Genomic DNA, 14,306 nt, shown 5'->3' with positions numbered 1-14,306 from the left:
GTTTTAGTAACACGTTTTTTGTGCACGCACACACACACAAGACACACACGCACAACCATGCTTCTGCTAACCAAATCTTCTGTTACTATGATTTGACTTGATGGCTAGAGATGCGGTTTACTGAAGATCCTTTTTTCCTTGTGTTTTAAAAAGTGTCGGGCATTGGCATAGATTCTTGGAAGGAATGTTAGAATGATAACATTGTATCACATTTGTAACAAGCTATTTCTTAACTAATAAACCATTTCAACCAGATGTCTTTGTCACGCCCATTTTCCTTGATTCAAAACAAATAAATGTGCATAGCCCCTAGATAAGACTGTGACATTAGATTTAGTTTGGAAAGGGGGCCAGCAAATTGACAGCATTAGGAAAAACTTCTTGAGATGTCCTGGCTATGGGTTTACTCTTATAGGCCTTTCCATTTGAAGCCTTCCGTCGTGACTATATATATACCCTGTGCAGTTCTAGATGGCGCAGGCCTTGACAGCAGCTCAATCATGGCCTCCAAATATAGCATGAGCACTTCCCCCCTCTTGCTCGTCATGGTGGCAGGTCATTACCGTGTGTCCTGGTTCCTGCTGCCCAGTAAGCCAGGGTTTTTCCTGCCCCCCCAAGTGTCTAATTTGGGGGGAGATTACACTAAGCTTGCTAGCAGAGACATGACGGGCAGGAAAGGAAGAGGAAGACGAGTTATTCCGGGGCTGCAGGAGCCTTGAATCGGCTGCATCTGGCATGACCTCGGTCGGACACGGACAGGTGCCCATTCACAAATCTGCCTCTAATCTGCGTTGAAAGACCCGGACAACGCAGATGAGCAGCCACGCACTTAAGTATGCTGGGCCACTTCCGGTTCACCTGATGAGAGACACTGCATGAAATAGGCCACGCCCATCGCGGGGGAAAGCTCTCCATTCACTTCCATACACCAGCGTCATTTTCCTTGATTTAAACCTAGCTAAAAGCTGTTGTGTGGTGTGGGCTGCGCAGACAACAAATGTAAAAAAAAAAAAAAAAAATCGCCAAGTTTTTTTGTACTCCCAAGCAAAAACAAGGAAGCCATTGAGAATTGGCGAGAAGAAAAATTTGGATCTAGCTGTCAAGGAAATAAGTTGGAGTGTTCATCTTCCGTATATATGATCTTTGTGTGCAACATGTGACATAGGAGAATGCCAGGATTTTTTTGGGGGGGATGTTCCATCCCCCCGTTTTGCATGGTCTCTGGGCCTGGCCTTTTGGCCTTTTGCCAATGTCCATGGGTTGGCGTCCAATCCCAAAGAAGCACACCCTACTTAAACGAGAACAAATTGTGCTCAACATTGATTTTACCGCCAGTTTTGCTGCATTGTGTTTGATTGAGATGACTCCCAGAGGGGACAAGACTGAGCCACAAAGAGCTGGAGACAAATTGAGTGGGGAGTGGGGGAAGAATGCCCTTGGTGAAGGGCACATTCCTTTGAAAGAAACAAGTAGGATGCTTACCTAAGAATAAGTGTAATAAATCTGTATTTAGCCACTTACTGATCACAATTTGTTTCATAGCTTACGGATAAGCATAGGACACTCAATGTATTTAGATACAAAGGCTTCATCCTGACAGCAGAGGGACTTTTGATTATGGGAGGCTGAATGGATGAGGAAGGGTCCCATTAGGACAAAATAAGCTTGAGTTTTTCCTCAGATGTTTTGGCACACATCAGCACACATATATAGATGTAGGATTTAGGAGATGCGTGGTTCATCTGTAATGGAACACAATCTGACTGTTCAGTGGAGCTGCGTCCTCCTAGCTTCTGTCTACTGTGACAATCTGAGAGGCAGGAAGTGCAGTGAGCTGAGCTTGGTGGCAGCGATCGTCATCCGCCTTGTCGACCTCCTACAGGAGGTCCTCCCTCCCTCTCTCCTCCACCTGCTGAATCTAATCCCCTTAGGTAACCTCCCCCCCACACACACACACAGAGTGACACAGGCTGGAAGCTAACAATTGACAATTGGGAGCACAGCACACTCCATGCAGGGCTGCTGAGCATTTAATAAAGAAAAGACTACAGGCAATACGTTTTGTGGCCGATTCTTAGTTTGAAGGCACAACACAAGATTGTTGTTTCCATGTCAAAGTAAAAGTTATGACAGGGTTTTGAACTCCTCCTCTGTAGTTGTGTGGGATGACCTGCCTCTTGTACATACACCTCTGTCCAGAGAACACTGTAAGCTAGTGATGCAGACCAGAAAATGGGACGTTTTTGTGACAAGATGAGGCTGTCAAAAACAGTTTAATTTGTTGCCATAAAGTAAACAATATCTTCATACATAAAACTATGCTCTGAACTATTTACATTATTTTGGCTCATATTTACATTTCTGTTATAAAACAAGCAAAATTATATATCTTGAACAAACATTAAAAAGGTGTCAAAATAATAATAATTATAAAATAGATTATATTAAAACAAAGACTCGCTGGTCTGTAGAGCTTAGTCTGAAGAGCAAGAACACACACACACACACGCATGCACACACACACACACACACACACGCACAAACATACCGGCAAATACACATATGAAACACTCATACCTGCATATCACTAAATAAATAACGTACACAGCATGTATGTATTGTATGTGTACTGAACAAATATATAAACATATAAATATAAATATTTGCTCCCATCTTTCATGAGTTGATCTAAGACTTCTTCTATGCACACAAAGGCTTATTTCTCACAAATGTGTTGAAATCCATGTTAGTGAGCACTTCTTTTTGCCAAGATAATGCATCCACATGACGTGGCGACTGGTCTTCAAAAAAATGCATATCTGTAGCCCTAGTCATGTGAGATCCATAGTCCAGCACCCAAAACATGTCTTTTTTCCAAGAATAAAACTGTACAACACAGATTTAAATAACTTTTTTTTCCAACTCATGAAAAATGGGAGCAAAAACAAGTGTTGTCTTTATATTTTTGTTCAGTATACCATGTCATTGGTTCTCAAATAGGGGTCCGGGGACCCCCAGGGGTCGATGACACTTTGCAAGGGGGTCAGAGAAAAGTTTTCAGGAAAATAAAAATAAAAACTTTTTTTTGTTTTGCAAAACCTTCATAGTTCAACGAAAGTATTTTATGTTTTAAATCTAAAATGGCTCATGGATTACATTCTAATCTAACAAACCTATAAATTTAAAAGTCAAACACGTTACCGTGGAAACAATTAATCTTAGCCCAAAATCACAAATCAGAATGAGGGGGTCCCCGGTATATTTTCTATGTTGTAAGGGGTCCTTGGCTGAAAAACATTTGAGAACCTCTGCCATATGTATGTATGTATGTATGTACATACATGGTACACTTTTTGATTGTAATAATGAAAACAAAGCTTTGTAACTGGAGTAATTTTAACAAAGTAATTCAACCTGAAATAGTCTAGAGGACAATAGAAACTAATCAAAACAGTCAGCGTAGTACTAAAGATACCAGACATTCTTTCCAACGTTTCAAAGAAAAACTTTGAACTTCCATAAGACCTTTATGGATATGAAAAGGATATTGGAGGGGGGGGATGTAATTTACTACGGGTTTCTCGGGGCGTCCCGGTGGCTCACCTGTTAGAACGCCGACCGCCTTATTATAGTAGTGAGATTACTCTGCTACATCTTTTATTGTTTCTTACATACATTATGTGGACGTGTTTCTTACATTTACATTATCCACCTTATTTCTAGCTGCCATGATGCCTTACGTGAAATCCTCCAGTTCAAAGAGCAACAGAAATAGCGGATGTGATAGATACAATTATTACATTCCCCCAAATAAGTCGTCAAACGAGCGTATTTATTGTGACAAGCAACTTTTTTCCCCCACTCATAATCATTTTACAGCAGGGCATTCAAAAATAAGGTGGATATGTGAGGTCCAGAGGAGTTTGAGTATCTCAGATCCCAAATTTAGTCCTAAAACAACAAGGTCTCTCACAACACAAAGCCTGAAGCCTGATGTGCAGCATGCCATAACAGGGAGACAGTAGGGTGTGGTCCGGTCCGTAATGGTTAAAGCATTAGGCCAGGGAAGCTGATACTACATCGGTGCTCAGAAGTCCTGTCACCCTGGTGCTGCTTTGACAGCACAAACCTGACGTCAAAATCAGCAGGTCCGTTGAACTTTACCGACCCAAAGAAAACAGCCCAATACACAAAATAAACAACAATGCTGTGTGAGTACGCCATAAACCATAAATAACAAACTCACCACTTTCCTGGATGATGGCCATGCATTCAGCAGAGTCTATATTTCAACACACATTTTTATATACATTTTACAAGAAAAAAAGTGAACCAGTGCAGTCACAGTCACATAGTAACAACCCCTTTAACTTACAGTTTTACTTCAAGTAAAAGATGTGTTTATTCAAGGCTTCTGGTTGGCTGACTCCCTGAAACTGGTCCGATTGGGGCTGGGTGATGTGCTGAACCATGGCCTCAACACAGTGCTCCAGGGTGCCGAACCATGGCCTCAACACAGTGCTCCAGGGCCTCTTTGAGCTCCATCATCTGGGTCCCCCCTACCCTTAGCCTCTCCCTGGGAACACACACACACACAAACACAAACACAAACAATAAATAATAGAAAGAGAGAAACAGGTAGAGAAAGAGGTGGAGAGGTTACATTTATTTTGTATTTTTGGTCCAAGTGGAACATTATATGGCCTCTCCTGAATATAAATATAGCTGAATCATTTGGTTTGACCAAGAAAACTATTTTTACAAGCAGTTGACAAAATGTTGATGGAAAATGAATGGCGGATGCAGTGCAGTCCCTTGCTTCATACGCCCAACCCGGAAGAGGGCGTGACTTTGACACACTATAAGGGTTCCACTGTCACTCGAGCAATTGTCACTCACTGATGATATCACTTATGCATAGAAATGATGATGTTGAGATCTCGAGTTGCACCGGTCCTTATTTTATTTTTATTTATTTTTCCATCGAACCATAAAAAAAAAGATTCAGTTCAACACATTTTCAGATGAAAAAAATAACGGCATTTTTTTATTCATTTTTTAACATTGTACAGCTAGAAAATGAAATGGTGGGTGTAAAAAAACCACCCACTAATAAATAGTCTATACTTGTTTTTAACATGAACGTTGAGGTTGAGTGACAGTTTTGAAGAAACTGTATAAGCCATGAGTTTTTTTTTTTAGTTTTTTTTTTTAATGTGGGCAGTGACTTCTGGCCTCTCTATGCTGCAAGGCTCTTCGTCATGCTGGGCCACTCTTCTCTCTGGCCTCTCTATGCTGCAGGCTCTTCGTCATGCTGGGCCACTCTTCTCTCTGGCCTCTCTATGCTGCAGGCTCTTCGTCATGCTGGGCCACTCTTCTCTCTGGCCTCTCCTCAAGGCCTTCAAGGAACGGGGCCACATCATCATCATCATAGATTGTGAACTCCGTTTCCTCGCCGACAATCCCAATGGACACATTCTTTGTGGTGAGACCCTGCTCTGAGGGCAGAGTTTCTCTTAGACCACGAAGACCATGCAGCACCAGGTCGTTCAGATTGCAGTCAGGGAAAGTGTCCATGTGTCTCTCCAGGTAGGTGCGGGCGGACTGGGAGCGGGCTCCTATTGCCATGGCCTTGCAGTCAAAGTAGTTGGCGGAAGGGCAGGTCTGAAAAATGTGTGGCCCCTTATCGTCATATCCGGCAACGAGGAGCCCCACACCATAAGGCCTCCTTCCATATCTCTGTGTAGCTATTTGGGTTTTGCTCCCGATGAGCGACACCAATCGGCACACGGGGAGAGGCTGCCCGGCAACAAACCTGGAGTCGAGGCACTCCTGACGCATGAAGCTGCAAAGTAGTCTTGCGTCGGCCGTGAGACCGGCAATGGAGATCCCCACATGGGCATCGACATGGAGAATCTTCTTCTGGTGGGCGGTCAACACTGACTGAGCTCTCTTCAAGGCAACAAGGACTGCATGACTGCGAGATTTAATGCCCACTGTTGCAGAGCCTTGCTTTACTGCCTCCGTTGCATACTCAATCTGATGAATGCGTCCCTGGGGACTCCAGACTGTAACATCGTTGTCATACTGGTTACGAAACATCACTCGTCAATTAAGAGTAGCACAGTCCAAAGACCTGCTGGTTCCTACTTATAGCCTCTGAAGGGAAGGATTTACTTGGTGGTGATCTGGGGAGGTGGTGGGGTGAAGCTTTTGCTCTGGAGATGCTGGATGAATGCGGAATGCTGGCACGAGGTGAGTGATGACTGCACAAGTGTGATTTAAGCTGTGGTGATGGGGCTTTATATAGTACCAGGAGAAGGGCATTTATGATGTCATAACTGATGTCATTTGGGAGAAGGGCATTTATGATGTCATAACTGATGTCATTTGAGCAACTGACGTGACATCATAGAGAAGGTGACGTCGGAGATGGTGACGTCATTTAGTGATGTCATTTGGGCTGAGGGGTATGACAGCATGGGGTGTCTACCTATGCCTTTTGGTCTTCCATGATTGAAATTCAGTCTAAGACTACACTTCAATCATGAGAGACTTGTAAGACATTTTAACAATCTTTATTGAATCAGAATAGACAGTTTGAGTATGGCGTATGACTCCATGATGTGACGCTCCTCTTGCTATGAGAGAGGGGGGCGTCAGTGCTGTATGAGATAGAAAATCTGTATGACTTCACAATCAGTCTGACATCACTGATGATGTCAGAATGTCTATGTCATCATTAGTGGGTAAGGCATCATTCAGTGATTTATGATATCACAATTCAGTCAATGACATCACTGATGTTACAGTGTCTATGACATCACTCATGATGTCACAATGTCTATGACATCATTGGTGCGTACGACGTCATCACTCAAGTGTGGGTATGTGTGCTATTGCATCATCAGTCACCAGTGGCCACACCACAATTCAGTCTATGACATCACTGATGATGTCACAATGTCTACTGTGATATCATCAGTCACCACTGGCCACCAGGCTGGGCATATTGGGGTGTTCTACAAACAGGGACAGAGGATGGAAGAGATGGGTTGATGACTGAATGTTCTATCATGTTCTGTGCAGAATGTACACAAGAGACAAAAGAGCCTCTGTTGACAGCCTCCAGTAGAAGGCATGGCTTTTAACAGCAGCTATTTATGGACACTTCTCTCCAATGGATTTACATTTTCTGGTTACAACACCATCACACATTATACATAATGTATGCATATATAATATGCACAAGCACACACCACCAGTCTTCACAGTGCACACACACACAAATGGGCCTCTATAGTCGTGGCAACGGCTGCTGGGCAGCAGAGACACAGAGGACACTTGTTTGTTTCCTCCTCTGCTTTTGTTTCCATCGGGACGTTACATAACCTCAGGGGGAAGAGAGAAAAGGAGGGACGAAGAGAGGAATCTGTCGACAGTTTGGCGCCCCCTCTCTTTACCCTCTACATACATCCATCCATCCCCCTTCCCGTCTTCTTCCAAGAAGTGTGGAGAATCTGGAGATCGTGTGTTTATGCAACCTGCAGACAATGACAGGTTGCGTTATGGACCATTAGCGCCCGTCACATCTGACCTAGCTTCACCCTCCTCTGTTCTCCATGGAGAGGAACTGTGTCAAAGTTCCTCCTGTCAATGTGTTTACATTGACAGCAGCCACGGTCACGAGTCCGTGGCTGCTGTCAATGTGTTTACATTGACAGCAGCCACGGACCCGTGACCGTGTGACAAACAAACACACACTGGTTCTGAGTTCAAATGGCATGAAGGCATTTGGATGTGGAAACACAGTCACAGAACACATGATTCACTGAGCCTGATAGACCAATGTGAGGGTCGTGCTCCTGCTTTGCATTAGATAGAATAGGCTATATGTGTTTGGCTGCTAATGAACTTCCAGCCAACATGCCTAGGGGACAACACTGTATGGATCTGCAGCTAACTGAACGTAGGGGCCACATGATGTGGTGGTGAGACGAGATGACATAACCAGCTATTCTTCTCCACCATCCAATCAAAGCTGTTCAGTTCAACGGAAGGCATCCAATCCGATCTGCTGTGCTATCCGACAAGGAACCTGCCTGTTCGCACATGGTTCAGCTGCCATGGTGACCAACTCTTTGTCTTCTCAGTCTGCTGTTCAATATGTTTGGTGGCCGTAATGCAGCTGGTTGCTTCCTCTCCAGAGGAGGATTTTAAGAGATATCACTCTTGGAAAAAGTACATTATTGGTGAGCAAGCTGAAAGCTGGTACAATCGTGTTATTCTCAGTTTTTATTTATTTATTACTATTCTCTTCCAAAATTTTGGCGTGTAGCTACTTCAGCATACTTTCACCTATTAGTAGTCCTACTATTGCCAAGTACTAACATACTAGAGGTGTAGGGCTAACATTACAGTAAGCAGTTGCTGTCTGTAGGAGCCAAATCGGTGAAGTTTTTCGATTTGCGTTTGTTTTGACGACGATCGTAAGCGATGATGTCATGGCTGACGGTGTAACGAAAATTGTGATGTCACTGTTGAGAGAACTGGGGGTTATGGCATCATCGGTGATGTCACTCTTGCGGTACCCACAATTGTCAAAAATGGAGAGAATGCACACCGTGAAATCTCAGCGAGGTGCCGGAGACGGACAAGAATCCGCAGGAAGAATAGAAAGCGCACACTCAGGCTCCAATGCAATGAATTTAATAAAAGGACAACGTTTCGGCCTGGTGGCCACCAAAACTAGGAGCTACACTGTCTTTGTTGACACACTGTAACATGAGACCTCCGAACAATGTTGTCAAGCAACCATTTAATCCCCCCTTTAAGCAGCAACCTGAGACCTCCAAACAATGTTGTCAAGCAACCATCCCCCCTTGAAGCAACCTGGAGGTCAGAATCCTGCCAATCAGCAACAGCAAAGCTATCATTAACCGAAGCATTACGCAATTTCAATCAGAAAGACTCATCGTTCATTCAGTTGGTGAACAGTACACTTCCCTCTCTTTTCCAAATAGCCACCGTGATGGGAGTGTAAAACAGTACATGTCACCTTCTGTGCTATTGGCCTTCTCTCACTCCCCCATGGCAAGAGACTGAGGTCTGCCAAGACCAGAAGCACCAGCTTCTTCCCAACCGCCATCAGCCTCACCAACAAGGCCCGGAAACCCCTTCCGCCAAGGACCTCACCAACAACCCCCCCCCCACACACACACACACACACAAACTCACTACCTCCTCCTAAACTCAACTGAACTCCCCCCCCCCCCCCCCCATACAACTGTAACTCATATCTAATGTAATGCCTGTTTAACTGGGACTGTAAATTCATGTAAATTCCCTGCACATTTAATGCCTATTTAACTTAGCCTGTAAAATTCATGTACATTCAACGTAAACTCTTATTTAACTCCGACTGTAAATTCATGTAAATCCACTGCCTATTTAACGTCTATTTAACTCAGTCTGTAAATCTCATGTAAATCCAACGTGAATTCATATTTATTATCCACAGAACACTTCACCACTCATGTACATATTGTATATATTTACTCGATTTGATTGCACTTGCAACTTTGTGATTGTCTTTAGTTATCTTCCTACTTCTTATCCCTGTATATTGATGTAACCGCTACGCTGCATACAGACACTAAGACAAATTCCTCATATGTAACTTGCATACTGTGGCAATAAAAGTGATTCTGATTCTGATTCTGATCTAGGCCGTATGCTGCTGTCATTCCAGTCACTGTGCTGACCTTCTGACATGCATCCTAGTCTCCTGACTGAATAGAATTGATATGAAGCTTAAAGGCTGGCTTTGTTTTTCTGCTCTTTTCCAGTTGAAAGTGAAACATTGACCTGTGCAGTGTGACTCATAGCGAGTACAGTGGCTCATGCAGGAATGCAAGCTGGCACCGGGCGCTCTCACAAGGTCATTCTGGATATAACCGACCAACTGGAAAATGCTGGATCATTATTACATCTCACTAACGGCCGGGACACACAACCTGCGTGTGCTGTGCGTCTGCGTGGCGTTTTCATTTCGGTTCCCATGTTAACAGGTTACAGCAGCCACACCACCGGCATCAGACGCGCGTCTCAAGCGCGTGTCTTGCGAGCGTGAGACGCGCGTCATCTAGAGAATAGAAGCGAAGCCTATTTTTTCCTTTTACCGCGCGCGTGTGTCTAGCGTGTCTCTACACAAATAGACACAAAAAGACATTAAAATGATATTTTACAGGGGCAGCCACAGCCAATCAAGGCTCGTTTTGATTTGAGACGAGAGGATGAGCTGAGCTCACAGCTGCAGTTCTCCTGCCCTCTGAAAACCACATGGCTACAACGTGGCTTCGTTCCTCCCCTCCCCACCACACACACACACAGACACACACACACACACACAAATCATACTGCCTCGATTCTGAAGTGAGCCCAAGCGATCTTCAGTTAAAATCATCATTGTATTGTTTATAGCAAATTTAATAAAAGGTAAACTCTATAGGAAGATAGTTGGCAGACAGGCAGCAGCGCAGCAGCTGCACGCACCAGCCACGCTGCCTGTGTGGATGCCGCGGGCGTGCCAGCCGCAGCAAGCACGCCCCACGGTCCCCCATATGATAATGAGATTGATGCTTTTAGATGTTTTATTACAGAAAGTGTATAAAACTCATGACCAAAATAGTCATTGTGTTACTTATGAATGGAATTATAGCTCAAATAAATTACCCCCCTTTTGGCTGGGGACCCCCTGGAACCGGTCCCCGGACCCCACTTTGAGAACCACTGCGCTATGGAGAAGAGGCTATGTGTCTGAGAAAGGGAAAATGAATTATGTAAGAGAAGCGATAAGGAGGTTCAACACTGACCCACACACGTACGCTCATACACACATACACACACACACACACGCACACACACGTACGCTCATACACACACACACACACGCACACACATGTACGCTCATACACACACACACACACACATGCACACACACACACACACGTACGCTCATACACACACACACACTCACACACACACACACGCACATTATGTAAGTACAGTGGAAAGATAGGCGAGATAGGAGGTAAACAGTGGTTGTAGCTGTGTCCTGAAAAGCCACCCAGCATCAGCCCTGAGGCATAATGACATCTCCACAGAGCAAAGAATATGACGCTCAGTAAAAGCAGTGGTCTCACACACACACACACACACACACACACACACACACACACACACACACACACACACACACACACACACACACCACAATTATATATACAAAGACACAGGCACATGTTTCTATACACAAATGCCAGGAACATCACATAAACAGACACATGGAGCATGTACAGAAAACATGACAAACAGTTATGCACACAAGGTTCCATATAGTCAACTCATATTTCCTGGATGTGTTTAAAACCAGTGGGCGAGCCCACCCCCTTCCCTCTGAAGATGTGGAAGTGAATTGAAAAGCTGTAGTTCCTCGAATGGCCACTAGGCTTCGAGGGCAGTAGACATTCCCCCCCATGTTAAAATGCCCAACTGTGTAAGAGAATTAAACATGTTTCCAGTTCGGGGCGAAACAGTTTTGGTTTATATAGCTAACTTCACCTTTTCATAACAACTATAGGGGGGTCATTTTTTTATATAACTCGCTCGTTTGGAGTAAAATAGATGATACAAAAAGGGGGTGATCTCAGGCCTGTTTCCATAGCAGCAGCTGGGTTCAACCTATGGTCATAACTACAGTGTGCAATGTAGCTTCAGAACCCTATCATGATGGGGCTGTAATGACGGGCTGTGTGTGTCTACCTGCTTACGTGCATCTGTTTTGTTTTTCTGTCTTGTTGGTGATTGTGTGTATGACCCCCCCCCCCCCCCCAAAAAAAAGGTGAAAGATGTGTGCTTCTACACGAGTCAGAAAATAGCATTTGGACTCTAAGTCTTAGACAACCAATTATGGGTACCATGTAATGGCAGAGGCAGAGCTTTCATGCTCATACATAACATACGTATGGAGTTGTTCAAGTATGAAATTATTCAGGGAATGTTCAAAGTCAGCTGGTGACTAAACATTTTTTTCCCACTTAACACCATACTGAAAAGGACATCTTAGTCCAGATTAGAGCCATCGTGTCCATGCAATCAGCCCTTGGATGTTGTGTGTTGAATACATGATGTTAAAGCCTGACTTATCTGGACACAGTGGACCTTATGGAAGAACAACTTGTGCAAACAGGTTTGTTCTCCCACTAAACCATACTGAACCTGGATGTAGCTGACCTGAGTCACACTGTGAACCTGGATGTAGCTGACCTGAGTCCGACTGTGAACCTGGATGTAGCTGACCTGAGTCACACTGTGAACCTGGATGTAGCTGACCTGTGTCAGACTGTGAACCTGGATGTAGCTGACCTGTGTCAGACTGTGAACCTGGCTGTAGCTGACCTGAGTCACACTGTGAACCTGGCTGTAGCTGACCTGTGTCAGACTGTGAACCTGGATGTAGCTGACCTGTGTCAGACTGTGAACCTGGCTGTAGCTGACCTGAGTCACACTGTGAACCTGGATGTAGCTGACCTGAGTCACACTGTGAACCTGGATGTAGCTGACCTGAGTCACACTGTGAACCTGGCTGTAGCTGACCTGAGTCACACTGTGAACCTGGCTGTAGCTGACCTGAGTCACACTGTGAACCTGGATGTAGCTGACCTGAGTCACACTGTGAACCTGGATGTAGCTGACCTGAGTCAGACTGTGAACCTGGATGTAGCTGACCTGAGTCACACTGTGAACCTGGCTGTAGCTGACCTGAGTCACACTGTGAACCTGGATGTAGCTGACCTGAGTCACACTGTGAACCTGGCTGTAGCTGACCTGAGTCACACTGTGAACCTGGCTGTAGCTGACCTGAGTCACACTGTGAACCTGGCTGTAGCTGACCTGAGTCAGACTGTGAACCTGGCTGTAGCTGACCTGAGTCACACTGTGAACCTGGCTGTAGCTGACCTGAGTCACACTGTGAACCTGGATGTAGCTGACCTGAGTCACACTGTGAACCTGGCTGTAGCTGACCTGAGTCACACTGTGAACCTGGCTGTAGCTGACCTGAGTCACACTGTGAACCTGGCTGTAGCTGACCTGAGTCAGACTGTGAACCTGGCTGTAGCTGACCTGAGTCACACTGTGAACCTGGCTGTAGCTGACCTGAGTCACACTGTGAACCTGGCTGTAGCTGACCTGAGTCAGACTGTGAACCTGGCTGTAGCTGACCTGAGTCACACTGTGAACCTGGCTGTAGCTGACCTGAGTCACACTGTGAACCTGGCTGTAGCTGACCTGAGTCAGACTGTGAACCTGGCTGTAGCTGACCTGAGTCACACTGTGAACCTGGCTGTAGCTGACCTGAGTCACACTGTGAACCTGGCTGTAGCTGACCTGAGTCAGACTGTGAACCTGGCTGTAGCTGACCTGAGTCACACTGTGAACCTGGCTGTAGCTGACCTGAGTCAGACTGTGAACCTGGCTGTAGCTGACCTGAGTCACACTGTGAACCTGGCTGTAGCTGACCTGAGTCACACTGTGAACCTGGATGTAGCTGACCTGAGTCACACTGTGAACCTGGCTGTAGCTGACCTGAGTCAGACTGTGAACCTGGCTGTAGCTGACCTGAGTCAGACTGTGAACCTGGCTGTAGCTGACCTGAGTCAGACTGTGAACCTGGATGTAGCTGACCTGAGTCACACTGTGAACCTGGATGTAGCTGACCTGAGTCACACTGTGAACCTGGATGTAGCTGACCTGAGTCACACTGTGAACCTGGCTGTAGCTGATCTGAGTCAGACTGTGAACCTGGATGTAGCTGACCTGAGTCACACTGTGAACCTGCCTGTAGCTGACCTGAGTCACACTGTGAAACACAACAGCATGTCATTGTGGGCATCTTTTTGACTGTTCTCTATTTGGTTGTCAAAAGTACAAGTATGTTTGAATGTGTTTTGCTACCTGTAGAAAGCGACTCCTGAGATTCCAGCCATAGCTTCTGTGTATTATTACTTAGCTTAGCTGACATAGACTGTGTTGCACTGTTGATTTCACTACTGTTGACAAAATGTGCTATTGTAAGTCGCTTTGGATAAATAATGTAATGTAATGTACTTGGACTCAAGAATCCCTCTGGGTTAACATAGATATTGAGGTGATAGTGTGAGGAACAGCATGCGTTTAGATTGAGGTATGTTAATGGTATACACACCGTGCATGTGTGCATGCGTTTAGATTGAGGTATGTTAATG

General features: G+C 45.0%; 1 protein-coding gene and 1 pseudogene across 2 annotated transcripts in view; both read right to left on the bottom strand.

The window, feature by feature from the left end:
- Positions 1 to 4,476: 4,476 nt before the first annotated feature.
- The window catches only part of swt1 (SWT1 RNA endoribonuclease homolog), a gene marked incomplete at its 3' end in the record, with an annotated part of 33,520 nt that continues 23,690 nt past the window's right edge, over positions 4,477 to 14,306 (bottom strand). Inside the window, exon 14 of the mRNA XM_083648329.1 lies at positions 4,477 to 4,576. Coding sequence (XP_083504455.1) covers positions 4,477 to 4,576 — 100 coding nt within the window. The remainder of the gene's footprint in view (positions 4,577 to 14,306) is intronic.
- Positions 5,341 to 6,102, bottom strand: LOC310786380 (proteasome subunit alpha type-1 pseudogene; annotated as a pseudogene). The gene has a single exon. The product of its transcript is annotated as a proteasome subunit alpha type-1 pseudogene (transcript).

Source organism: Poromitra crassiceps (assembly GCF_964638095.1).
Source record: "Poromitra crassiceps genome assembly, chromosome: 12".
NCBI lineage: Eukaryota > Metazoa > Chordata > Actinopteri > Beryciformes > Melamphaidae > Poromitra > Poromitra crassiceps.
This window is presented reverse-complemented; position numbering and strand designations above follow the sequence as displayed.